The sequence below is a fragment of the Excalfactoria chinensis genome, chromosome 4, assembly GCF_039878825.1.
Source record: "Excalfactoria chinensis isolate bCotChi1 chromosome 4, bCotChi1.hap2, whole genome shotgun sequence".
NCBI lineage: Eukaryota > Metazoa > Chordata > Aves > Galliformes > Phasianidae > Excalfactoria > Excalfactoria chinensis.
In genome coordinates this window covers 39,184,494-39,211,572 of record NC_092828.1, presented here as the reverse complement: position 1 = coordinate 39,211,572, position 27,079 = coordinate 39,184,494, and the positions used below count along the sequence as shown (strand labels likewise).

Here is a 27,079-nt window from a genome sequence, read left to right as displayed (position 1 = left end):
ACTGTCTTTACATAGTGTCTTATTTGGGGTATCTAAGGGAGAATCATAGGAGCAGAGCAAGTCTGATCATGACTCTGTGCAGCAGGGGACGTGGTGGGCCACAATCAGCAAAGCAGTCTTGCTGCAGAATCAGGAGCCCTGTCTTACATATATTAAAAAACAGGAGCTTCCCTCCAAAGTTCTTGTTCCCATTGTCATGTCAGATATTGGGGCGTGGTGTGCGTCGATGTATTTAAGGATTACTAGTCCAGCCTCACCAGTGAAGTTTCCTCTGTGCCTGTTAGCAATGCTCCTGTCCAATGCCCCAGCCACTCTTGAGGAAACAGCAGAACTTCCAGGGCTAAATGCAACCCCTCATGCCAACCGTTGGTCTCCCAAATTAGTATCATTCACCTGCAAAGCAGCCCTAGTTTCCCTAAATTGTGCACTTTCTGTATGAATGAAAACACACCAAACTTAGGTGAGTTTCTGCAGGTAAACACTACAGAAAGTCTTCAAGTTTGAGAAAATAAGGGCCAAAAGACCACACTGGCCACTGTGCTGAAGAGCATATAGAAATGAGGATTCTCGTGGTCCCAGAAGGTAGCCAGGAGTTATTTTTAAACCTTGCCTTCCCTGCCGGGCTTATCAGGATGTCCCTGTGATACCATCAGCACAACCTTGTGGGACTCATCAGCCTCACAACCACTGCTGGTCACATGGATAATCTGCTGGCTCAGGAGGTGGATAGAATGGGTATGTTTTCTGGAGAGAACAGCAAGCATCTAAATGTAACCGTGCTCTTTGGTTTAACCTCCTAATTACTCACCAGACTTCAGAAGTTCCCGTGAGCCAAAAAGATGTAACATCGCAGCAGGAAACGATACAGGTAATACCAACACCAAAAACACTTCGTTCATGTACAAAGTAAATCCCTTGCCAATAGTTTTGTGGTACAAAAGATCACTGATGCAACCTCACCCAGGGAGACTATGAAGTTGGCTTTTTGTTCTCTGCCAGTTTGCTGAGGAGTTCATAATTCCCTCGGGATATTCTAGTGTGCGCTTCTCACCCTCAGAGTTGCAATGATAATAAGCATCAATCATAATTCTTTTTAATCTATCAATCAGCACGTTTCCTTGAAACAGGCAGAAGAAATGTAATTTGCTTATTATATCTTATTTCTCCAGTTTTGTTTTTTTTTTCTTGGAAACACAGAAGGCTGCTCTAATCTTTAGTTGTCACCACATCACCTCCTGAATTTAGCATATACAATTGTGATGCTGAAATCACTGAAAGCTGTGGCAAAAGGTCATTTTGCTTGCAGGGCTGTGGGTGTGCTGTCAGCTTAGGCAGCTGGGGCCCTGTGGCTCTTTCAAAGGGTCAGTGAGGGGGGGGTCAGTTCTCATTGCCCTCTACTTGTGATGGCCTCAGTCCCATTTAAAGCACAGGGAAGAGAGGTGTGGCAGCTCAAACTGGTTACTAAGGCAGCAGCTCAGCAGGCCACTTTATTTGGACAAGCATGCTCAGGCACCAAATGACAGGCCAGAGCTTTGTTGCAATGGACACCAGAAAAACACAAAGTCGAAACAGTCCTTGTGCTGCTGAGCATTTGTTTCTGTAAGATATAACAAAGAGAAGGGGAAAGGAGTGGCTGCACTCCCTTCTGTTTCAGTAGAAGACCCACTGATGCTCAGGCTGAAAATAAAGCCTGGATTGAGGAACATGTTTTGGTCCTCAGTATCCTAAGTGAAGTACATTAATGCTACCACCACCAACAATTAAACACCTCTTGTCTGCACAAGGCCCTGCAAGCAGGTCAGCAGGAGTTCAGGTTTTCAGCTCCAGGTGCAAGAGCTGGCATTGCAAAATCCTTAGATAAAGTTGCTGTGCTATGCAGTAATATCATGGTAAACATAAGAGGCCAAGCTTTTTTTTTCCTGGGGGGGAAGGGGGAATCCCTTAAGAAATGATATCAGCTCTTGAGTATCTTCGTATGCTCTACAGCCTCTAGCACAGACAGCAGAACTGTGCTGAGCACTGCACTGTAAAATAAATTGCAACTAACAACTTAGCAGCCTGGACAAGCCTGCTTAGATTGCAGATTTATGAAATGCAGGAGTGCTAAAAATTCCTCCTGAAATGGTGCATGTTGCAAAAGGCTTTTCCATATGTTTAATCAGTGCCTAGTGCAGCGTGGACATAATTCTGAACTGAGAACTGTAATCAGAAAGTAAGCATCTTTTGCTTACACAGTTGTAATGCTAGCTGCACAGAGATGCAGGTTAGCTTTTGGTCCTGAGTTCCTTGAAAGCAGTGTTTGTTGGCTGTATCTAAAGCTTGCAGCACAGCTTCTCCAGGTTTTAGGTGCCCTTTCATCTATTTTTTTCTTTCATCAAAGTTATGGGAGAAGCTCCACTGCTTGTGGAGAGACACAGTCCTGCTTAATATCACTACTTCCACAGTGAACGGGGACAGCTACGGCTACATCAGGTTGCTGAGAGCCCTGCCCAGCCTGACCTTGAATGTCTCCAGGGATGGGGCATCTACTGCCTCTGTGCCAGTGCCTCACCACCCTGATTGTAAAAAACTTCTCCCTTGTATCCAAACTCAGTCTCTCCTTCCTTAGTTTGAAACCACTTCCCCCTGTCCTTTCACAACAGACCCTACTAAAGAGTCTTCCCCTTGTTTTATACAGTCCACTGATAAGGCTGCTCTCAGGTCTTCCCAGAGCCTTTTCTTCTCCATGCTGAACAGCCCCAGCACTCTCAGTCTGTCCTCACAGGGGAAGGGTGCCATCCCTGGGTTCATTTTTGTGGCCCTCCTCTGGATGGTCTGTCCCTCCTGTACTCAGAGCTCCATATCTGGATGCAGTAGGCCATGTGAAGCCTCACCAGTGCAGAGTAGAGGGGCAGGATCACCTCCCTGGCTCTGCTGGCCACACTGTACCCAGCCCAGGATACAGTTGGCTTTCTGCACTGCGAGGGTACAGTGCTGGCTCATTTTTTTTAATGGATCACATGCAGTTCATTTCCTAGCTAAAAAGACATTCACCAAATAACATGTTTTCTGGAGCAAGATAACCTCTTGTTTTGGCGTTTCTTGGCACATGGCTCACACACCCCTAAAGTAACAGCTGTTGAGCACTACATTCAGGAGCCTACACTGCTGTGATCTACAGAACCAAACAAGGGAAGACTGACCTAAAATTCACCATGGGTACAAATACCCGTTAGCTCTGATATTAAAAAAATAAAAACAAAAAATGACCTCAAATTACAAGTGATTCCATCCTACCAGAATGCCTGTCTCCTAATGTTATCAGAATGCAAGGTCAACACAGAAAATATTTTATACAGTCTTCCCTAGAGCTTTGATGGTCTCAGAATTCAGCTTCCATCACTTAGTACCAATGTTATGCTACTACAGCCATGCACAGGCCACATACAGCACAGCAGAGCCTGTTGTGTGGCTGCTCCCTGCTCTGTACCACCAGGGCAGCAGCTCTGCCTCTCTCATCTGCCCCCAGCCATCACTCACAATAACCACACAGTAATGTCCAATCTGCACTGTCTGGGCTGAAAGCAGGACACAGAGAAGGCGCAGTAGTACATAGCATGCTCGCCCTCCCCAGAGCAAACCATCAAGTCTCTGGGGAAAGCAGCTTCATGCACAGCCCAGAGTGACCCCAAACCACTTATTATAACTAATAAGTGGTACTTACTTGTCCTTGTAAGTATACTGTCTCCTTTGAAAACAGATTAAAAGGATGCAAGTTGTACCAATGCTAATAACTGCACTTTGTCACCGCAAACCTGATCCTTGAAGAGAGATCACTCCTCATGGTCAGTCACCAAATGCTTTTCATTTAATTGATTTTACAGAACTTTCCTCACCCATAAAAAGCACTCAGCAAGCAGAGGATATTGAGCAAATGACTTTGTTGTCATTTAATTTCTTTCCTCACCACTTAATACCTCTCCCCAAATCAAGCATTTCAACACCCCCTTTAGCATGGGCAAGCCAGCCAGAGCAGTGTTTACTCTCTGGTTTCACAGCTCCTGAATCAGGATCAAAGGTAGCATCATGGTCATAGTTTCCACAGTCCACAGCCTGACCCAGCTGAAAAGTTTGTCAAACACGTGAAAGAATCCTCCGAGTTCTGCCACCTGGAAGATGGCATCAAAATGTTTTCTCAAATCCAGCCAAAACCATGAATACAGGAGTGATGCCATCACTGTAGGACAGGCCAGTGAAATTAAATTAAAACTATGAGGACGTTCTCTCTTAGTTAAAACAAACTTTGCATTAATCTGATTACCAGAGGCATATAGTTACAACCAAATAAACAAAACCTATAAATGCATGAGTTCTTGAAGCCTTAGTCTGAATAATCAGAAACATTACAACAACTAGATGTGAGCCAGAAACCTTGCTATGAAGTAACTGCATGTTTGGCATGAGCAACTTACTGCATCTGTTTGTACCTCAGCAGTGGTTTCTTCTCCCTATACCTCACCATCTCCTTTCAGTCAAGGACTGGATGTGTGTTGGAGGTGCTTTACGCCATCCCACACATTAGTAGCATTACCTATAATTGCTTGGTACAGTTTCAGGTTAACCAAGGTTTTTAGGATGTGTAGACCATCATACTGACCTGGGGAAGAGGGGGGTCAAGAACCTGGACCTCCCTGGATAGTCCATTCCAGTGCCTGACCACCCTTTTTATTTATACTGTAGGCAAGCCTACAAGTTGTTATTATGATGGATATGGATCTCTTTGTACAAATAAAATGCACTTGGCCTCACAGTTTTCCAGGTGTGAGAGCAGGCAGCATTAGCTTTAGTCACACGACTCAAAGCTGTCCAGCTTTTACTCTACAAAAGCTTTACATACCAAATGAGGACGCTATATGTGCAGTAATAGTCTCAGAGTGATTCTGAATCTTCATACTTCTGCACAAACCCAAGATGTAACATCACAATGAGACAAGTATTTGGTACTGACATTAAGAAACCTGGCCCTGGAAATAACAAGCAAATACAGCGTTTATGATTTTTTAATTAGCCTTTGCCAATTAACCTGGCTTTCTCAGGAGAGAGGCAAAGGCAATTGCAGAAAAATGGTTAACAGTATCCCTCTTCTCTCTGCTGACATCGTCATGTGCAAGTTTAGAAGAGTAGAAAAACCACTGAGGATTAAAAAGGAAAAGCCACATACTAAAGAAATATGATGCCTTTCACCTTACAGATAAGGGTCTTAGGTGATGCACAGGTTAACTGAACTGTTTGGTATCTCCTCTCACACTGACTGTGAGATACCTAAAATGGTGAATCAGAATTTTGCTTGTCCATCTGTTTCACACTTCAGTGGGAAACTTCTTGTCTGGGCAGGACTACAAGGAAAATGCACTTGTTTAAGGTAGGGGATATGAGCTTAATGCTGTTGTTCTTGCTTTCTTTCTGAGCAGCAAATAAATTCTCTTTGCTTCAAGGAAAACTGAAGTGAAGGAGCAACAGAAGTTACTTAGCCCTTCCATCAGCCAATAGAAACTCAAATAATGAAAAAGTGGTCTCTTTCCTCTTCTATGTACATCTGGGAGTGGAAGAATAAGCAGGAAAAAAACAAGAGCAGAGGATGAAGCATCACAGCAGGAAGAAGGACTGAAATCAAGTGCTCTATCAGAAAAAAAAAAAAGGAGAGAAAGAGTGAATAATATAAAGGTCTGGTAGATAAGCACCTTGAATTATTTTCTACCAACAGGCTCATGTGTAAGATTTCTTAGGCAACCAATTACCAGAGATGAGGACATATCTGAACAGGTCCCCACAACATGCTATTCATAATGCCTCAAAGATGAGTGTTTTGCTGGATTGAAAGAATTAATTTGTGGAATCTTTAATTTGACCTGAGCACATCTTCTCATGAAGGACATGGGCATGCTAGAGTGTGCGCTAGCAGAGATGTACTCGATGTAATCTGCAAGAGCACCTGAATGTTCAAACTTGCTTCCCATAGTAGGTTGAATATAGTGTGAATTTGGTGCCTGTTCAAGCAGGCAGCTGCTGGCCTGAGTCTCTAGATGGAGCTAAGACTCTGCTTCTCCTAACAGCAGAAGTACTATGATGGCTTTCTGCCAGCAGCTGGCCAGTGAAATGCTGAAATGCTGCATGAAGGGATCTTTTCCGTGTTTCTCAGATTTTATGGCTTTTTTTGTTTGTTTTTTAATGTCTTGTTATTCCACTGGAAGTCTTGTTTATGCAGGCATGATTTACTTAGGTTAACTGCTCTTCTGTTTTATAAAGACTTCAGAGGATTTGAAATGTGTTTGGCTTAAATAAACAACCAAATGAACAAAAAAAATACACCCTTTCCTACACAACTTTGATGAAAACAGAGCTTTCAGCGTGCTTCAAGAGGAAATGTTGCCCTTTCAGCTCAGATACATGCATGAGGTGCATGCCTCTAACGCACTAATGCAATTTACAATTGATCTTCAGCACCAATTGTATGACGGTCTCCTTTGCACTCTCCTCCTCTTTTGCTCATAACAGCTATGTGTCTGCCAGTCTGTCTGGTTCCGGCGGCGATGTTAATTTCTGATTTCAACATTTCAGATTTTCAACAAAATTTCAGTCCTCTTGCATGCACAGCCCCAAAGAGAAAGAGGTAAGCTTATTTTACACAAGCTGAAAACTCACTTGGAAAGATGGGCAAGTAGGTCTTCAATATTTTGTGATGGCATGTAATGGAAGAACCACTGTGTGGGGACTTTCATGTGAAGGAAACAAAGCAAATAACCATGTGGAAAAAAAACATGCAAAGAAGTCCAGTATCTGGCACCAAGGGATTTGCTCTCCTCTTTCTTCATACATTCCTCATGCTTGCACTACTCTGGCTACTCACAGTTGGTCACAGTGACAATATTTTCTCTCTGTGAAAAGTGCTCATGTTAAACTGAAGGCTCAAGAAATTTCTCACCACCTTTAAACATCCTATTCCACTTCAGCACATCTAGGAAGTCTGGCCCTTGCACTATTTTTCCCTTGTGAAGCCAGTTCAATGCCCCACTGAAGGCTAGACTTGAGCCTGTTAAACATTAACTTGTATTGCAATAAATGGCTGGAAAACGTTTCAGGAATTCCCATTGGCTAGAAGAAAAAGGCATGTACATTGAGGTTAGTGTGGCAACAGCTCTACTTTAGCCAGCAGTCACTGTGCTTGCAGGTACAGGCTGCTGTAACCCATGTGAAGGCCTGCAGCTGCTTCCATCCTGAAGCCACTTGCTGTGACCCTTTTATTTTCATTTTTGTCGCCATTCTGGCTGTGTGACAGTGGCCTTGCAACCAGGACAATGCTCAATGCCACGTGGAAAGTGCATGAGTGAAAAGAGTAAGATACAGCTCACCAACACTAACAGTAAGCCATGACCAGCTTGCATGGCTTGGCATCAGAAAAGTCTGAAGTATTTAAACAGGGCCTGGTATCTTCTGAAAGGCTTATCTATCTTAAGAGCTGCTTTCACTGTGTCGGGCGTTTTGTCTCACTGGTAAGATTCCTCCTGAGGTCACTGAATGGATCATTATGATCCACTGTGCTCCTTACTCGTGAATAAAGAAAACAGAACATTTTCCTGCCGCACTTACTTACCTAGTATCTTAACATCTTACAGCTCTAGGCTGGTTAATTGCCAAAGAATTCGTAACACTTGACATTAAATAGTCGGTAAAATAATCTGCTCTAAAGTCTTATGGGATAATGCTAGTAATTGCGCTGTCTTCTGTTTTAAGATGGGTTTCTTCCCACAGGTACTTTCCTGTCATCTAAGTACTTCTGGTGGGTTACTTTTTAACGCTTTTGATGTACGCCCCACAGCTGAAAACCCAGCATCCTACAAATGACAGAGACATCCAATACAAGTAGCATGTGATCCATCTGAACTCTGTTCCATTTTCTGCTGCGTTCATAAACAATCAGCTGATGACCAGCTGAAAAGGACAGCTTTGAAATTTGCTTGAATGGTTTCTTGTGACTCAGCAGAAGTGCAGACACATGAAATAAGAGGAGTTGTCAAAGCCTGAACAGAAAAAATTAGGTTTCATGAGTGAGATGCCCAGAAGGCCTCAGCACAGCACAGGAGATCTCAGTGATGGCTCAAAGGACACAGCTGACAGGTACCAATTCTACAAACCTTTCCTGCTCAAAGCCTTCTCTCTCTTCTCTGGAGCTTCTGTTTGTCTCAATACCTGTGCTGAGCTGTCAGTGCAGGCCTCCTTATGGAGCCTCTTTGGGGAGCAGTCAGCCCACAGTCAGTGAGTAAGAGCTGCTCTGTGGTATTATGGCAATTAGACACCCACCAGGACTGCACTGACTCTGCAGGGTCTATTGTTTTGTTGCTAAAACAGGAAAAAGGCATTACAAGGTTTTGGGTTTTTCTGTTTTTAACATGGCGGTGCGGCTTCAGGAAATACAGATGTGAATGACAGATGCTGGAGATGGGAAGTGAAGTTGTTTCCATGTTTCCGAAGGATAAGAAATCTCTGGTGAAGTACAATATCCCACAACTAAGCTTGTGTTAATGATCTAATGGGTTTGACCATTGTGGATGTGAGAGACAACTGTTTGTCTCTGCATTGCCATTGCTCAGCCATCGTGGATGTGAGAGACAACTGTTTGTTTCTGCATTGCCATTGCTCAGCCAGTAACAAGTGTGTACAAGACCACATGGATGTATATGGGGCAGCCTTTTCTCAGGAAAAAAAGGAGGTGTATCTCTGTTCTTAGTTTCCTCCAGGTAGATCGGGATTTTCATTTTCACTCAGGCTACAGATTTGTCCACTGTTAAGGATCTCATTTTCAGTTGTTCAAGAGTATAAGGCCACTTCACAACTTCAGACCACCATGTTTCAAAACAGGCATTTTGCTGTAAATCATGTAGCTCCTCTCTGACTTTGTTGTTTTCTGATTATCTCTCCTTTATTCATGTTGCATGCTGGTCCTTCTTCATGCTGTACAGTTGGGATTAGCATACTTGTTTGTCTGTCCTTCAATGAAACTCTTGTCTCATATCTTCTCTATTTAACCAGGAGGCCCTTGATACTTGTTAAAATACTTGTAACAACTTTTTTTTCTGGGAATATTAGTTATAGAATTTTATTGCTGCTTGTAATAAATTAACTTCTGAATGAAAACACTTGTGTAAAATTAAAAAAAAAAAAAAAAAAAGGTGATATGATTCTTATTAAGTCAGCATTGTTTTTGCCCTCTGTTTTCTTTTCAAGCAGATTTACTCGTATGAAGTGCAGAAACAGTAATGACAACAGTATGTTTTCCTCCTTGGAGAGATTTTAGTAGCAGTTGAAAGCACCACAGATTATTTTAATGGAGCTGATTCAAATATGAATGAAAACCTCTACTTAGAGCAGGAGCAATTTTGTATCATGTTGTCAAATCTATAGGTAAAAATAGGCGAAGGCCTGATTTTATTGAACTATAGTATTCATTGAGGATTGAGGCAAGACATCAACTCCTGCATGAGCAAAAGAAATTCTTCACAATAGGCATGTATTACCATACCATACTGAAGGGGAATATTTTATACCTTGTAAATCAAAAGCCTGCTTATTGACTGGTGTCCCAGCAGCCACCACTACAGCCATCTGAGAGAATATAATGATTTCTTTCTATGATGGGATTAGAAACATCTTGTGTCTCATTTCCCCACTGTGGAGATATACATCCCTGAAGCTGGAGGGGTCACCTCCAAACACTTGGCTTCTGCACCGCATCCAGTGGGTCAGCATAACCTTTCTAGGCTCAGCACAGAATAAAGTGATGACAGCTTAATCTTGTCACATTTAGGAACATCCCTTTTACCACAATGAGTGTGTGTGTGGGGGGGGTTTATTGTTTGTTTGGGTTTTTTTTTGTTTGGTTGGTTTTTTGGTTTTTTTTGCTAATGTCATGCTGACCTAGAACATTTGATTTTGTTTGTTGCAGTATTTTGTAATTACAACACATTACTATGGTCTTTGATCCAGCACTGACACCTTTGCCTTCCCACTCTGTTCGCCACTGGCACTTCCCCCAGACTTTTATATTAGTACTTAAAACATACACACATACATATGTATGCATATAAAAATAATGGGGAGAGACAGGTAAGCATGAACAAGAAAATATGGCACAGGAAGCTTATTTATTCCTCACATTCCCTATGTTGGATTAGAGGTGACGTTAGCAATGGAGAACATACAAGCACGACCTGAGGGTGCAGCACGGTTTTCCATAACAAGATGCCCTTCTGCATGAAGGAGAAAAGCCTCATGGTTAGGGAGTTTCTGGCTTTACCACAGCCCATTTATCGTACAGCCAATTTAGCTAGATGATACATTAAAGGAAATGAAATGGCTCAGCTTTCACTTCCATGGAAGTGCAGAAGGGTCCCTGCACTGCAGCTTAAGGAGAAGGAATTTCAACTACTTGTTTTTACTCAGGGACAATTAGGTAGGGATACCTGCAGGGAGAGTTCAGAAGGACCTCCGGTGCTGCTGAAGTGTGCCACTTCATATTTTGAAGCCTTCTTTTGACTTTTAAACAGAAAAGGCCAAAGGGAGATTACCCAATGTCTACAAAACAAGAGGACCCAGCAGACGTCATAGAATTGCTTCAAGGTCACTGGGAGGGAATAAACAGCCTGACTTATATGTCTAGATGGGTACTTTGTATTGGGGACTGATGAAGTGTTGTGAGCTTTCTGTCTCTGTAATCTGAGGCTATTAGGACCCACATACAGTATTTTTTAAGGCGAGTTCACATTAAGAGACCAAAGATTCCCTGGAAACGCGAGTTTTGTTACTGGCAAAGTTTTATCTTCCTGGAACGGCAGACAGTGCCCCTGCTCTTTGCAAGGACTGTTTGATATGCATTTGGATTCTGATGTAAACGCTCCCTTCCAACCAAAGCTCATCAATAAAAGATGCATGACTATGTCAGTTCACACCCTGTGAAGGTCACCGCTTACAATACCTGGTGCAAAAGTAGGGGCTGACATTGGTTTTCTTCACTTTAATTCCTCATGCCATAATACTGTGTCACTTTGCAATAGTAAAGAATTACTGTAGGATCTGACTCTGCCATATCCACAAGGAATAAAAAAGCAAAGAAAATTCTCTACCACAATCACCCTTTCAGCTAATGCCTCGGGACAGAAAGGCAGCTAATCCAGATTTTAACTGAAAAAATAAAAGGCATTTGGAAAGCTTTCACTTGCTCAGAAATAAATGTTAGCTCTCCTTACAATTAACAACAGGTGTTGTTGTTTTTTTCCCTTTTTTCCTAAGCAACAATACTAGAAACAAGTTTAATCTATAGAGATATATTTTGGATATGAAATACTGCACAGAGCTTAGTCACTACAATTAAAACCATGCTATTTACTTGTCAGGCTATTTACATTTCCAGTCAGAATAAAGAGACAGGCACGTGCTGCAGCAACAATAAGGTAATAAGGAGATTAAATTTCCCACATGTAAAGGCACCTAAAAGTACACTGGTTTCAGCTGCTGTGCTGGTAGGACTCTCACGAGATGCCAAAGAGGCTGGAGGGACCTCGACTAGATGGTATTTATGAAGCCCAAATGTGAACATACCTTGGCAATGCCTGGGACTGCTCTGGGGTCACACTGTGAAGTCCACTCCTACTGCTCTGCTCTGAGCCCTGTGGTGGTTCCAGGACACCAAATGTTGTGGCTTTTCTACAAATAAATCAGAGGAGAAAAGTGATTTTGCTTGGGAAAGCAATGGGGTAAAGCCTTTCTGGCATGACTTTGCTCTGTCTCGCCCCCTCCTGCTGCATGGGGAAACACACTCCATGGCACTGGAGACAAGGCAGACTGGGACCACCATGGCATGGGATGATCATGCTAAACAGAAATGTCCATTTTCAAACACCATAAAAGAAATGCTGACCTCACACTGGGTTAGTGTTGGTCCTGAATGACACTATAGGTCAGTGTGAAAGGATGGTTTTATTTCTTAAATGGCATCCGTGCAGCACCGAAAAATAAAGCAATAATATTTCCCAACCCTGCAAACTGTCCACAAATACAGAGCACAGAAAGGTGGCTTTGGTCTATGAGGAAACATGGCTGATGTGACGAGAGGACAATTGTGGGCGAGAGGACAAAATGTGACTTACGACCACCATCCCATTCATCCCCACTTTTGGATAGCCCGAGACCCAAAACAGTATCTGCTGGCCAACGCAAAGTGTTGCCATCACAAGGGCAGGCACTGGTGCTCCTTGCTGTCCCACAGCAGCTCCCTCACCCTGCTCCTTGTGGTGTGAGCTGGGATGGTGCCTGGTCTCATGAAGAAGACACAGGACTGAGAAGCGGTAAGCAGAGCTCATGTAATGTCTGGCAAAGTTGGATGCTTAGGGCTGTGTTTAAAACCTTTAAAATTAGTATTTGAAAAAAGACCCATCACCTACTGTCAAAATCCCTTTTTGGCACCAAAAATGAGGGGCTGTGAAGTGAGATTTACTTGTCAGAGTCTCCATAGCAGCCAGGGAATGCTAAGCTGGAGCTGACAAGGATGGGACAATGCATTTTTAACCCAGTTCAGTAAAGGTTTGTGCAAGGATTTGCGTGCAGCAGAAGAGAATAATCTTCATGTATGGAGAGCTTGGTGACCCTGATGTATGGCTGCCACAAGATTGCCATTAATGTGGTTTGTTTTTCTGAATTCACAGGAAATCTGCTAGCACTAAGTCTTGTCAAGAAAGATGTTCATTTTCACAAGTAATCTCAGCTCTGTGATGCTGTTACAATATCTTGTGAGGCTTGATCTTATCCAGCATAGCCAAGGTCTGCACTTGGAGCTCAATTCTCATTTTAGAAGTTCCTTACAGGTGGCAAAGGGTACCATCAGCCAAAAACAGGATCAAAATGAATCCCTTCCTTCTAAGAGTCCACACAGGCAACAGGGATGTGGCATTACTTTTCCCAGTCTTCTGACATGGAGATTTATTTGGAGTGTGGTGAAGGTAGCCTTGTGCAGATCCCTTTTTGGGAGCACTGGCAGCAGCATCGCCATGCCCACTTTGGGAAGCAGCAAGGCCTGGAGATGTTACAGACACGGCACGTTCCTCACTTCCCTGGGTTACAGGCGCCATCTCTTGGCAACTGCTGAAACTTGAGCTGCCTTATTTCGGACAGACAGCCCAACTTGTGATGTTACTGCCGTCTTCCACAGTGACAATATCCAAACAGTCAGAAAGCAACCCCACCTCTGTGGGCACTTGACATGTGATTTTGATTTTCCTGCCTAACTGCTCAGAACATGAACATGTTCACAACTTTTACGGCCTGTCTGGGAGCAGTACCTTTGCAACCCGGCATAGAGTGCAACCACACAGAAAGCAAAGTTTGTGTGCGCCCCAGGGCAAGAGTGTTTTTTAAAATACGTTTATTGTGGCTGCAGTATCAGTTAGGGGGCTGCAAGCTGGTCCAGACAACAGCAGCATTTTGTATCCTCCAGCTGGACCTCTCACCTTGTTTTTCACTGTCCCACACCTAGACCAGCATGCAGGAGCCCTGCTTGCACGTACTTGCCAGCTCTGCAGTCACCTGCAAGAGGGGAGAAAGAACCAAAGTTTGGCAAGCCCAGGGCAAGTGACTGTCTCATGCATAGTGTTGGGTGGTGAGAGATGCCCTACCTGCGCAGCACAGTAAAGTGGTGGCGAGTTCGCTGGGCAACACGTGGAGGCGAAATCAGCTCTCTGATCTGTCAGCTGTGTCAGCAGCTCGGGGCTAGCATCTGGCCTCATTTGCCTGATGCTGTCCCTCAGCCTGAAATTTGGGGCCAGACAAGAGAACATGTCAGTGTGGGGTGAGGGCTTTTGTAAGGATCCTGGTGCATTTAATGTCCAAACCACAGTGCACCGCCAAAATTGGGTGATGTGGTTTGTGGGGAACGTTTCTATGATGCCATGGGAGAAATTAAGTTCATGCAGACAGATTTCAGGTGCCAGATTTTGGCTAAATCAAGCATGCATTTCCAGGAGCACCAGCAGAGGGTGAGGAACCTTTACCTCTTCTTGAAGTCAAGGAAATTCAGCTCAGTGTACTGCCCACAGAGCTGGTTGGCTTTTTCCAGGAAGGCAGGCAGCTCCGTTCCCATCTGCTGACGCTGTGTGGCACAAGAGAGGGCAATTTCTATAAACAGGACCGTACATACATAGGTTCTGGGGGGATATGGGAGCTGGAGAGGGAGGCAGTGGACAATGTCAAGGAAGTTTATGTTGTGTAAAACAAAAGGTGCCCCTCCCAGCTACCTTGCTGTCAAGACAGGTGGACGCATCCTTGGCAGAGCAGCACTCCTTGATGACATTTTCAGAGGCATCATACAGCTTGCCAAGGAAGACATCAGGGACATTGGTGTGCCTCCGTGCCAGCTCAAACATGTACCTGCAGCATGGCAGGAAAAACAAGTTAATATTTAGCACTGGCTGTTCCCATCAAAGCTGCCTGCTCTTGAATGCAGCAGCAGTGTACAGAATGCACTTCCATACTCTTCTCCTCTCTTTAGGCTACTGTGATAAAAATTCCAATAATAATTAAATTATGTAATGAAGAGAAGGAGTAAGGAAACAAGATGCAGTGGAAACTGGAGTACGGACCTTCTGGTTTGGAGGGGCCCATTATCGTCACACAATTGCTTGTTGGTTGGCTTCTGCAGCTCAGGCAGTTTGGGGGCCACAGCTGGTTGCAAGGCAGAAATGCAGAAGTAGTTTTGCATAATGTTTTTTCCTGCACAGCAGTCAGCAAACCTTTCGTCTTTGGCGGACAGCGTGGTGCAGATCTTTGTGGTGTGTTCCGACAACTGCAGAGGGAGGAGGAGAGGAAATACAAAGTTTGGTGTCCTGTTCACGGAGCCTCCCAGACCTAAGGTGGCTCAGGACTGTTCTACCTTCTGCTGAATGCAGTCTTCAGCCAACGAGTCACAGCACTGGGAGAACACCTCAGCTGCATCCTCTGCCAGAGGAGAAAGGTCCTCAAATGAAGCACTTGGTACCTTCTGGGCAAGCATGGTCAGGTAGCTGTGCAGACACAAAGCATAGAGGGAACTGAAGAATTTCAGCCTATCTGTTCCACAAGCTTAAGTAGAAACCATAAGCACGTCTAGTACTTCTGTATCTGTACTTTTGCCTTTTCCACACACTGAGCATACCATCCACGAGTGCAGCACAGAACAACCAGCCTTATTTTGTGGAGGTAACCTCCATCTTTGCCTGAATATATCTTGATGAAAACCAGAAAGGAACTACCATCTGAAATAGAAAAGCACTCCCCATCTAACCTGATCTAAAAAGCAGAAAACACTTTATCCCTTTTTACCTGAACTTCATTTTGTCCTTCCCGTATCCTGCTAAGCGAGAGCAAGCTCTGTTCGACATCAAAGTGAGTAGGGAAAGAGTTTTTCTTTGCAGTTTCTGCAAAAAGAAGAGTACATAGCAGTAGAGAGTGGATGGCAGGGTGCAGATATCCTTCAGGAAAAATGGATACCTCTCCAAAGGCAAGGTAAAAAATACTGTACTTGGTGAGTTGCTGCTTGGGTATGCTCTGAGAAGGCCTGTAATTTAGCCTCCTTTTACTACTGGTTGTAAAAGGCAACAACGGTTCTTCTCATGCTGGGTTTTGAAGCTAATTAGCGTTTCATGAAAATTGTCCCACCACCACCTGTGTGGATTTCCCAACAAATTCACATGTATCTGGGAATTCAACGTGGTGACCAGCAATTTAACTTGAAAATCCCCAATACTGAGAACAAAAGTAAAAGAAAACCTCCTGGAAATAAACAGCAGCTTCATGCTGCTTGGCTGAGGATGAGTGGGGCCAGGGCTGAGCCACCTTTGGCTGTGGGAATCCATAGGGTAAGTGAGCAAAAGAGAAAAGCAGGCCGTGGGGGACAGACTCACCTCCTTCAGGAAGCAGACAGTGGGTGATGGGGATATGCAGCAGGTGGAGACCATGGAGAGGAAGTTCCTGGTAGAGCCCAAAAGCACGGGGAAGGGTGCCTGGCCATAGCTACTAACGTACTCGTGCAGGTACCTGTGTCAGAGGAAACCCTCAGATACCCCAGGACCAGGTGCTGTTATAACATAGTGTGGATGTCAGCCCTGCAGGAACCCTCTGGTGCTGCTGGCTTAATGTATCAATCCATCAACCCACCTGATAGCCCCTCTCTAACCACTTGCATGGCCACCCCCATCTCTCATTCATTTTGTATAATCCTATCCTTGGGGCCTGCACAAATGCAAAATACACCAACATTTTGTTTGGATGTACCAGTAGACCCAGAAAGGGGTTGGCAAAGGCAGCTGCTACTGCTTTGGACAGTGGCACAGGGGCAAGATGGAGAGAGATGTGTAGTGGTGTGAGCTACAGGGATTATCACCTCCTTGCCCCTGTAGATAGCTGCAGCAATTAATACAGTGCTTTTATTATCAAAGCACTTTTGCAAAGCGACATGGTTACTCCTGGCAGAGAGCTTGGTGGCCCTAAATGATGGAGATGCACACTTTCTCACTCCATCCCAGAAATAAAAGGATAGGCTTTAAGATAAACATCAAGAACCCTTCCAGATTACTTTCCAATTTTCAGCTACTGTTTCCCAGACTTTGGCCAGCTTGTGTGCACCCTGGCTTGTCATCAAAGCAAGAATGAACACTTTTTCCAGCCCAGCTCAGCCTGTTGGCCCTTACCTGTCAGCAAAGTCCCGTGGGTCCTTTTTGAATGCCTGGCAGAGTTCCTCATTGGAAGGCTCAACATAGTGAGGCAGCTGGCGTGGTGGGTGCTCTAGGGCAGCCAGGCACAGCTTCTGTTCCAAGCCTTGGTGGAGGCAGCAGGCAGCTGTCCCCGGATGGGCAGGGAAAGGCGAGTCAGGGCTGCAGGACTTGGCTGATAGGGCTGAAGACTGTGGGAAGAGAGGATGCTGCTTGCCCAGCGCTGGAGAACACTCCCCTGAATCAAATGCACCCACAGTTTTAGGGACCACTGGCTGGTTGTGGTCAACATACCCCAGCATCATAGCAGGAAGGGTCAACACCATCAGCACAGCAGGTCTCTGCCAGTGAGACAATCTCATTCACAAGGTGGCTGATCTCCTCAAAGGTAGCATTGGAGAACTTCCTGCTGTTCATGATGAGGGCCCTGGGAGCAGAAATGACAAGGGGATGAACACTGCATTTCCTAAAATCCTGCATCAACATCAGCCTGAGGAAACACAGTCTAACAAAACCACCTGGACAGCATCAGCACTAGTCCTTCAAAAACCAATGGCACATTCTGAAAAAGCACTGCCAGGCTGGAGGTGGCTGGTCTTTGCCTAGAGCAGGCCTTGGGTGTGCTTTAGCTCTTCACTGTTTGACCACATAGCTGTTTTGTGGAGTTCAACCACAAAGGAAGCCTTTCTCCAGTACACAGGCACATTAAAGCAATAGGAGCCCTCATTTGCAGGGAATAAATAAATGAGCAAATAAATTTGCCTGTTTCTAAGGTTTCTGAGGTTTAATTATGAGGAGATCTATGTGCTAAGTTTATTAGGAGGGTAAATACTGTAGGAGGTGCTTACATGGTTCGGTAGTCATCCTTCCCCATGGTCCTGAACTCTTGGCAGACTTTGTCACGAACATATGGTCTACCTGTAAACACGGAAAAAGGAAGAGCGGGGGTCAGTTCGCTGATTCTGCTTAAGCGGATGCCTCCTCCCCAGTGACCTTTTTTTACTGCTCAGCTCCACTGAATCTACTGCAGAAAATAACTTATGTCCTTCTCTTTTTGCAAGGCAAAGCTATTATTAAATACTTTATGATGAGGAGTTGTGATGGTGTTACTCTTCGTCCCATAAACTTACCCAGAGAAGTTTATTCTATGTCTGTATTTTATTCTCACTTCTCATTTCTTTTCTCAACAGTTGTATTCAAGAATGTAAATCTTGCTCTATTCCTTACTCAAGGGTTGTCTTCTCTTTTGCAGCAGCTTCTCCCCTCATGTCAGACCTACCATGTATTAGGGAAGCAGCTGATGTACCCTGGTTGCTGCTGCAGTTTGCATCCAGAGAAAGGGGACATGGAAAAATCCTCCCTGAAGTTGGCAGAGCTGTGGGAAAAGCACACTTGCCCCTTGCCCACTCTGTATGGGTGAAGCAGGCAGTGTTGGTTTTAAACTGGAGCTGAAGAGGTCAGAGGCAGGTGGCAGCAAACACATCCCCAGACACTCTTGCATTCCTTGGAAATAGTATTGACTTTTTGCTGCAAAAGGCATCGTTTAGACTTTGATACCAGCAGGGTAAACACTGATACCCTGCTGGCCTCTCTGCTGCAACTTCAACATGATTCTCATGGGGCTTTTGGACCAGAACGATCTCCCTTGTTCCCCCAGGGCTTTCAGTCACAGCTGCATTCTCCTGTCCGTATCTCTTGTGCTGCTGCAAATCTCTGTGTTTTTGCAGTCTGTTAGCCCCTGCCTCCACCAGTGTGGTGCAAGGTCATTTTACCCAAGCCGTGGGGTTATATACTGATGTATCAGCCAAAGGTCAAACTGCTTCAGAAAGAGGGAAGGAAAAAAAAGTAATTTTACAAGGTTGCAATGGAAAGAGAAAAAAAAGGGTAAGTTTTTTAAGAAGGTAAACCAGCATGAAATCAGAGGCCATTTGGGGGGAGTTATCTACTGGCAACCAAGCAAAGCTCCAGGAACAGAAAAGCAAGAGAAAGCTGTGCAGCTAAACATAAGAGCTACAAATCCTGGCAATTCTGCAGAGAAGACCACATCTCTGAAGCAGGGAGGGATGAAGAGGAGCAGTCAACATTCCGCTGTGATGGTTTAGAATTTTGTTGCTGTTGTTACTGGGGAAGTGGTCTCTGAAAGGAAACCCACAGGCTATCCTAACATGAACACCAGTCTGTCCTGCTGTAGGTGTGAGCGCCTTGAATTCCTTTTTATTTCCAGAATCCAGCAGTGAAAACATACATTTGGACAGGATTTTTGGGGCAGATCTATGCTTCCCTACATTTCTGAGCAGAGAGAACAATTCTAGACGTTCAATTCACTTGGCTCCATACAGAAAAATAAATGGGGATGATAAACCTCATTTTTGAACTTCTTTAGAAGCTCAAAAATCATTAATACATAAATATGTACAGTATCACAGACCCTACGTAGCACAGGGCAGTAAATCCATTTCAGTCACAGCAGTACAAGGATTTTGAGAGTAAGCACCCTTACCTCGGTGTTCGGCATGAGTTGCTACAAAGAGCAGCAGCAGGAAGGTAACAGCCACCTTCATGGTGTGGTGGAGCCACAGCAGTGCGTGGTCACCCCCACTGCTTTTCCTCTCAGTGCAAAAACAGCAGCAGTTGGAAATCCAGCCCAGCATTTATATGGAGCTTCTGTGTGTCACCGGTTGAATTATTAATCCCGGCTGAAGAACAGGGGGTGAGCACCCTTGGCCCAGTGCGCCAGCACATCCAATTTGGGATTGATTCTAATAATTAACTAAGGGAAAATGGTAGCATGTTGCTATAGGACCCCACGTAGGATTTTCCTGCCCTACATCAGTGCAGAAGGAGATGCATAGGAAAAACATCCCACGAACCCTAACAAGCACTAGGGATCACACTGTAAGTGTCTTTGTGAGGACAGAAGTGGCTCTTCTGGAAATTCATGATTGGTGGGTGTCAGCGCTGGGAAGACAGATGGCTTGCACCATGGCTGGGAAATGAAACAAAATGCAAAGCGTTTTTCCCTGTAAGATGTTCAATGGAAGCAAATATGCCAGCTGACATATTATGTAGGATGGTGACAATCTTTTCAGATGTGCAGAATAGTAACATAACAAAACGTGATGTAGCTTGGATACTCAAAAGGACTCATGACCTTTAGAGAGCTGAGCAGTGTTGTGATTACCATTTATCTGTGGAAGACACCTGGATAATAGGCTATTTTGGTATAAACACCGATAGTCTGTCTCTTCTGTGACTATCCTATGTGATTCAGGCTGTAATTTCCCCATGGCACACTGTTGAATTGCCACCTATTCTCTCAATTGTCAAGAAAAAAATAAGAAAAACATGGAAATCTGCTAAAAATAGCTTTAGAATAATTACTCATGAACCCCTGCTGACCAGGGGTGCTTCACAGTTTACTCTCTGGTGCTAAGCAGGGAAGAAGTGGTCAACAGCTGAGCTCTACCCTAAACCAGCCCCACACCTGCAAGATGAACATTCATCTGCCCATAAAAAGCCATAAATGAATCCAACAAGCAGTAACAGTCGTGTACACTGCCTGGTGCAGGGGCATTCCAGTGGCTCTGTAGCTCCAGTTCACTCATTTGGAGACTGTTTTTGGAACCAAAGAAAGTTAGGAAATTACCCAGAGACTTTCCTAACTCGTCTACATTCTAGCTATTAAGTTTCTATTGAACGGATTTATTTATTTATTTATTATTTTTATTTTATTTTATTTTTTGTAATTTATTTGCTTAGAAATGTGCTTTGAAAAGGAAATTGATAGGAAATACTGCATAAAACTCTGGGTGAAGCATTGAGATGAGCTATTTGGTGGCACACTAAGGCAAACCCTCTCATTTTGCTTCCTTGGGGACATATGAGTAGTGGAAACCAACAGCTACCCCACTGCATCACTACCTGATGCTACCACATTAGAACCAGTCACACAAGCGCACAGTGAGGGTGCACTTCAGAAAGTGCAGAAGTGGAGGTAGCGGATTTCCACCCAAGTGTGGCCACCAGTGGTGGGGTGGAAATTCAATTGCTTCAAGGAACACAGCAGAAGACAGACTCAAAAATAAGGTGGCCAGGTAAAAGCATGGTACACAAGCAAAAGTGCTGATAAGCTGCATGGAGGAGAAAGATCTGAGGGTGTTGGTAGGAACTCAACTGACTATGAACCAGCAGGATGCACAGGTAGCTAAGAAAGCTAATGGCACCCTGGTTTGTACCAGAAACTGTGTAGCCAGCAGAACCAGAGAGGTGATCATCTCCCTAAATTCAGTTCTGCAGAGACTGCAGCTTGAGTACTGTGTTGTTTTGGGCCCCTCACTACAAGAAAGACATTGAGGTCCTGGAATGGGTTCAGAGAAGGGCAATAAAGCTTTGAAGGGTTTGGGGCACAAATCTTATGGTGAGTGGCTGAGGGAACTGGGATTTTTCAGTCTGGAGAAGGTTCAGGCAAGATGTTATTACTCTCAACAACTGCCTGAAAGGAGGTTGTGCTGAGGTGGAGGTTGGCCTCTTCTCCCAGGTAACATCAATAGAACAAGAGATAAAAGCTCTAAGTTGTGCCACGGGAGGTCCAGGTTGGATATTAGAAATAATTTCTTCTCCAAATGCATTGAAACAGACTGTCGAGGGTGGTGGTGGAGTCACCATCCTGGGAGGTGTTTACGTAAAGGGTAGATGTAGCACCTGGGGACATAAGTTTAGTGGGAAGTACTTATGGTAAGGGGATGGTTGGACTAGATGATCTTAGAAGTCTTTTCCAACTTTGATGATTCCATGATGTTTACTAACAGAGAAACAGTGGCAGTGAGGTCATAGTAACGAGGGAAGCTCGAAATGCTGTGTCCTGCAGGCCAAAAATATGCGCTGCAGAAAACCCCAAGTAAGAAGTCAGGCCAGTAATTTGGCTGTCAGTACACTGGCAGCTTCTATGCTCATCGGCTACCACTGGACAGGATGTGATGTCTCAGTGCTCCCTCTCCCAAAAACTCATCCCAAAGGTACTTCTCCATCACCAAGCATAAAGAAAGGCATGATCATGGTCTGAGTGACAATGGGGGAATAGGAAGGGTTTGGGTGGCTGATCTACTACTTGGGATGCTGAGGGAGATGCTGCCAGCATCTCTGCCCTTGTGAGCTCATAGGGAGGACTCCCCCCATCACTAGGGCAACAGAGTCCCCACTATGTGCTCAACAAAGGAACTTCTCCCAGGTATTTTTTCAGACCATCAGACCCATCAGTATCTAGGGAGCTGGGGGGCTGAGTGGACGCAAGGATGGTGAGGGCCCGGCGGGGGCACAGCAGACAGCGCAAGAGGCGGGACAGAGTGCCCCCGAGCCGCAGGAATGGGAGGAATCGTAGGTTTACCAACACACCACTGTGCAGGAAAAAAGGTGACAGTAAATGAGCTTATTATATTGACCTGTGAAATTGTAATTATAATTATCTTCATGCTTAATGCTCCCCACTAAGCAGGGTTTAAACGTGTCTGTGCCAGCTACTACTACCGGACAAAGAGATGAACGCCGCTGACTGCCTTTCTACCACCATGCTCCGCTGGGAAAAACCAAGCCAGTCCTCACATCATCATAAGAACAGAACCCATCGCAACACCAAGATCAACATCATCTGCAGCTCCTCACCTGTCCACTCAGCCTCAACAAACACCACCTCCCAATAAACTCCCTAAGATGCAGACAGAATGTGATGTGATTTGGGACATGAGATATGGGATGTGGGATATTGGATGCAACTGTAGCAATGTGCAGCCACAAAAAAGGCTCCCCAGCCAAACCACTCACTCTATGCCACATCTCAATCACAGATGGAGTCCAGAGGGCAAAAATCCTCATTTTTTAGATTAAATCCCCTTTCCCCTAATATGCAGACATGAAAGCATGGCATTATTACAAGTTAAATTTGTATAAACAATAGATATAAAAGGTACAAGAAGAAAAATAATCACATATATTAAGAAATAACTTCAGTATTCATTAAGTCAGCTCCTGATATTATTAAAAGAATTCTAAAAAAATCAACCATTACCCACAATGTTTTCCCAGGGGATGTTTTGGGTACCTTCATCCCTACTGCATTGTTTCACTTAATTTGTACAGCAGCCATTACCTGAACTGCATGGTTGATTTTTTGTCTTTTTTATTTCCTCAAAGTGGATCAGACAGTGCTTTTTTTAAGGTTTCTATTTACTCATCATAAGATAAATGTGAGCAGACTCACTGAAATGAGTTCCATTTCTTATCTACTCTTTAATTAATTTAAGCCAGTGCTACACCACACGCACTTGGAGACTGAAGGAAACCCCTACTATTTCCCTGAACTTGGATTTCTGCAGTTATCCTTGAATCACCTGGAGCTGCACCTGTCTTTATGCCAGCATATGAAGGGCAGAGATATTGCAGAGATGAAGCACGGCTCCCCAGTGACCCACAGGTTGGGGAAGACATCATCCCTTACTCAACAGCTCCAGGGCAGCCCCCTTGCAGCAACACTAACCCCAGCCTCTTCTTTTCCATTTGCTCATTGAAACAAACAAATAAAAACTACAAAGAAAAAAACAAACAAAAAACCCCAAAAACAACAGACATGCCCTTTCCTGCCTTTCCTTCCTACATTCCTCTTCCCACATATTTCTTGCTTTTCTCTGCTTTTTCCTTGTCCTCTCCCTTTCACCTACTGCCTTGCCTTTCCATTTCCCTTTGCCTTCCCCTTTTCTTCTTGCCTTGCCTGGCCCTTTTCTCCTTTTCCTCTTTCCTCCCCTTTCTCCTTCCTTTCCTTTCTCCTTGCCCTTTTCCTTCCTTTTCAAAAGCAACCCTACAAGCACCCAGCCAAAACTAGCAGCTTTCCTGAGTACCTCCAGGCCTTTCTACGTGCAACCTCCCCTGTATAACCTTCTTGATACCTCAGCAGGTGTCTTCCCAGAAGTTCTCTTCCAATAACAAGGAAGGCAGAAAAATAAAGCACATACATCTCAAACAACAGCCACATCTCTCTGTCCTGTGAGGAGCACCAATCAAGCTATTGTTTACAGTTGAAAAAAAATGGTTTTTTTGTTTGTTTGTTTTTTGTTTTTTTTGGGGGGTATGTTACGTTTTTGTTTTGACATACACTTAGAAGCATCCAGGACTTACCCACACATCTCATGTAGTCTGCAGCCAAAATCCAGTTTTCAAGTCTATCCAGTGTAGCGTCACAGCAAGGCAATGAAATAAGATACTGAACGTCTCAAGTTTCTGGGATCACGCTCTTCTATTTTGAAATAAAAGCACACCTTATATCTTGAACACATTTCTGAGCTTCCCTTAACTTCTGAACTCATTTTTCTATGTAATATGTCTTTCATTTCTTACTCCCCTAGAACAGTCCTTACTCCCCCAACACCAACAAAGGCATCCTAGTCTTATTTTCCTCAAGCCCTGAGCAATCCATCTGACTGAAAACAAATATCACCACCAGCTGCAGAATGTTACTTTAGCTAAAAAAGAGTTTCCTTTTAAATTCTCATCTAATAGAAAATGGAGAAAAAGGATAAATATACAGAAAGGAGAGCCTGAAGTTTACGGTTATTTGAACTTTTGAAATAACAAGTAATCCTTTTTCAATATTCACTCTTCCTTGCCTGCCCTGGTCAAAGTGTACCCACTGACACCCAGTAAATAGCCCCATGCTAGTATAGCCTCTTAAGAATCTGGCTTCACCACAAGTTCAGAATTCATGAGGAAGCATCTCTTTTTCCCCAGGTGAAAATGCCATCTTAAGAATACTTTCTTGCTTCTGCTTCCATAGGAAACCATGGAAAAGATTTCTAATTTCCTAAATTTGCACTTTGCGAGCTTATACCCAACACATACTTTTCCAAAACCTTCTCATCACTGAATATTTTGGGTTTATTTCCTAGTATTTATTTGAGATACCAGAACAGAGGAAAATAAAATCTTGTCTCAGCATGTGCCAACAGGGAGCTCTTTGTAGTTTCTCTCCTTCAAAGAGTGCCCACATTCAGTCTTTCAGCACTACCTCTGTTAATTTGTTTTATTTTAAGTCAACCTTTCTGGATGGGCTTTAACTAACAAAGGCTGTTCCAGGTAAAGTCTTCTAAATATCCCAGGAAACTTTCAAAGCCACCACCTCCATCAGAAACACTCCACGTTGTGCTGATCCTGCTGAGTTATTAAAATCACTCGTATGTTCCTTGGGTTAATAATTTCAGAGTTTCCTTAATCCCTGACATTTCTTACTGATGAACTCCCAGACTTAAGTGAGAAATCATTGTTGTAACTTAAATCATGGCTTTACACTTACTATGAAGTTTGTAACCATTTTTGCTATTTCATCTGTCAGTGACATCCTGGGCTCTCAGGCATTCCTCACACAGCACATGATTGTAAATGTGCCTGAGACACTATGCTGGAGAGGACAGGTAACTCCCTCTAATGTGTCTAGTGGCAGACAGAAAGAAGTCTAGCTGCAGCCCATATACTCATTGACCTTTACTTGAGAAAAGAAAGAACAAAAGAAAGAGAAGTACTTACCCTGGGCAGGATACATTTTGGGAATACTTGCTCTAGTATATAGAGAAGAGAGAATAATTATCTTCACCGGATACCATGTGAATCTACAGCCACATGTCATGCAACAGCAACATCACAGTCTGCTTTAGGAGCTACAAGAACAAAGCCATGTCTGTAACAGCAGATCTGGGCATACTTTGTGTCCTGCGTGGCAACTACTCCTCTTAGAACTAAAAGACTTTCTAGTTAAAAGAAGAGACAAGACCACAAGGTAGCCCCCAGCGCATCAGCTCTTTATGAACCACTTGGAAGAAAAGTAAGCAAATATTCACACCATCACAAGTGAGAAACTCATTTGCGTCATAAATCTGACAGCAGCACACCTGAGTGTATGCACACACACAGAAAAACAGTTTACAGTTGATCAGGGACACTTCTATTTCTTCCTGGCTGAACAGGCTTCTTTTGAATGAGGTGTTCCAAATTTTAAGGGAATTATTTATTTCATCAGGCCAGATGTGACTCAACAGTTACAAGCCTCATGATGTATTCTGAGGTGTATAATGAAAGATGAACAATTGAGCGTGAGACCGATGCTCCTATTTCCACACAGACTCCATGGAGACCTTCTTGTGTCTACAGAAGCCAACTGTGTCACTGGCTGCAAATCAGAACAGCCTAGAGCCTGCAATTAACAGGCTTGGGGAGGATCTGAGATCTTAGGAAAGATGAAAAAGTATCTTCCTTGCCTATTTGACCCCACATTTATTACTTTAATTTGTCCCTTCTAATTTTAACTGTTGGATGCTTTGAGGGAAAGTTAGGCAAATCAGTTCTGTCTGTGCCCATCAATCCCTTTCCTACTATCATAAAAGAAGACTGAACTTACAATATATATCTTACGATGTAAGTCAGAAAGACCACTGTGCAAAGGGTGTTTCAGCACACATATTACACTTCTCTCACTACTCACCCTCTCTGCATATCACTGAGAGAGGTGAAACACTAAAGGGCAACATAATTTGGCAGAAAATACACCCCCTTATGCTCCAGCTCGCCATCAGACAGTAGAAGGACTGGATGTGGCTGAGCTTAGATTCTGAGTGATGTCCAATCTGGCACTATAACTCCAGTGGCATTCACTATTTGAGTGCATTGTCCAACTAACCTAATGGCATGCAAATGAGCTTGCATGATCTCTCTTTAAGATCTTAGACCATGCTCAGATTAAGAACTCTCACAGCTAGATTAATGAATAATGCATTTTATTAAAGTAACAGATTACGGGTTCTTTGAATTATCAGTGATAAAAACACTGCCTGCAAAGCATGAATTTAACAAAAAATGTAAATAATACAACACCAACCACAAAAGCATTACATTATAAGCAACTCCACAGAGACTTCTAAGTTTCCCAAGGAAACACTTGGTATAACTGACTCTGTGAATCTTACCTAATAGGTGTCCCAAAACAGGGAAAGAAAAGCTCAGAAGTCAGATTGTTCATGTCTGACATGTGATGGTGTATTCCCTGATATTTCCCCTCTGTTAAATCATTTTAATACTGTTTCTTATTTTTCAGGTGGAGTTTGAGTGACTCTAATCATATATACCTTACGTACCTTTGTTTATGATTTGTGCAAAAATCTCTTGCCTCACTCCTAAAGTTATAAGCTAAAAAAATTCAGAGCACAGGCTCAGTGGGGAACAGTTGCACCTTGGAGGCAAGAAGCCACACCTTGGAGGCAAGTAGCCTTTGGGATAGA

General features: G+C 43.8%; 1 protein-coding gene across 1 annotated transcript; it reads right to left on the bottom strand.

Moving 5' to 3' along the window:
* Window positions 1-13,441: 13,441 nt before the first annotated feature.
* On the bottom strand, window positions 13,442-19,389 carry GC (GC vitamin D binding protein). Its single transcript, XM_072336195.1, has 12 exons — window positions 19,270-19,389; window positions 17,618-17,687; window positions 17,064-17,196; window positions 16,749-16,960; window positions 15,963-16,095; window positions 15,382-15,476; window positions 14,954-15,083; window positions 14,664-14,866; window positions 14,319-14,451; window positions 14,076-14,173; window positions 13,701-13,833; window positions 13,442-13,611 (listed from the first exon to the last, which is right to left on the bottom strand). Exons 1-12 carry the CDS (start codon window positions 19,328-19,330, stop codon window positions 13,558-13,560), a joined length of 1,455 nt encoding a protein of 484 aa, XP_072192296.1. The 5' UTR covers window positions 19,331-19,389; the 3' UTR covers window positions 13,442-13,557.
* Between the last annotated feature and the right edge of the window lie 7,690 nt (window positions 19,390-27,079).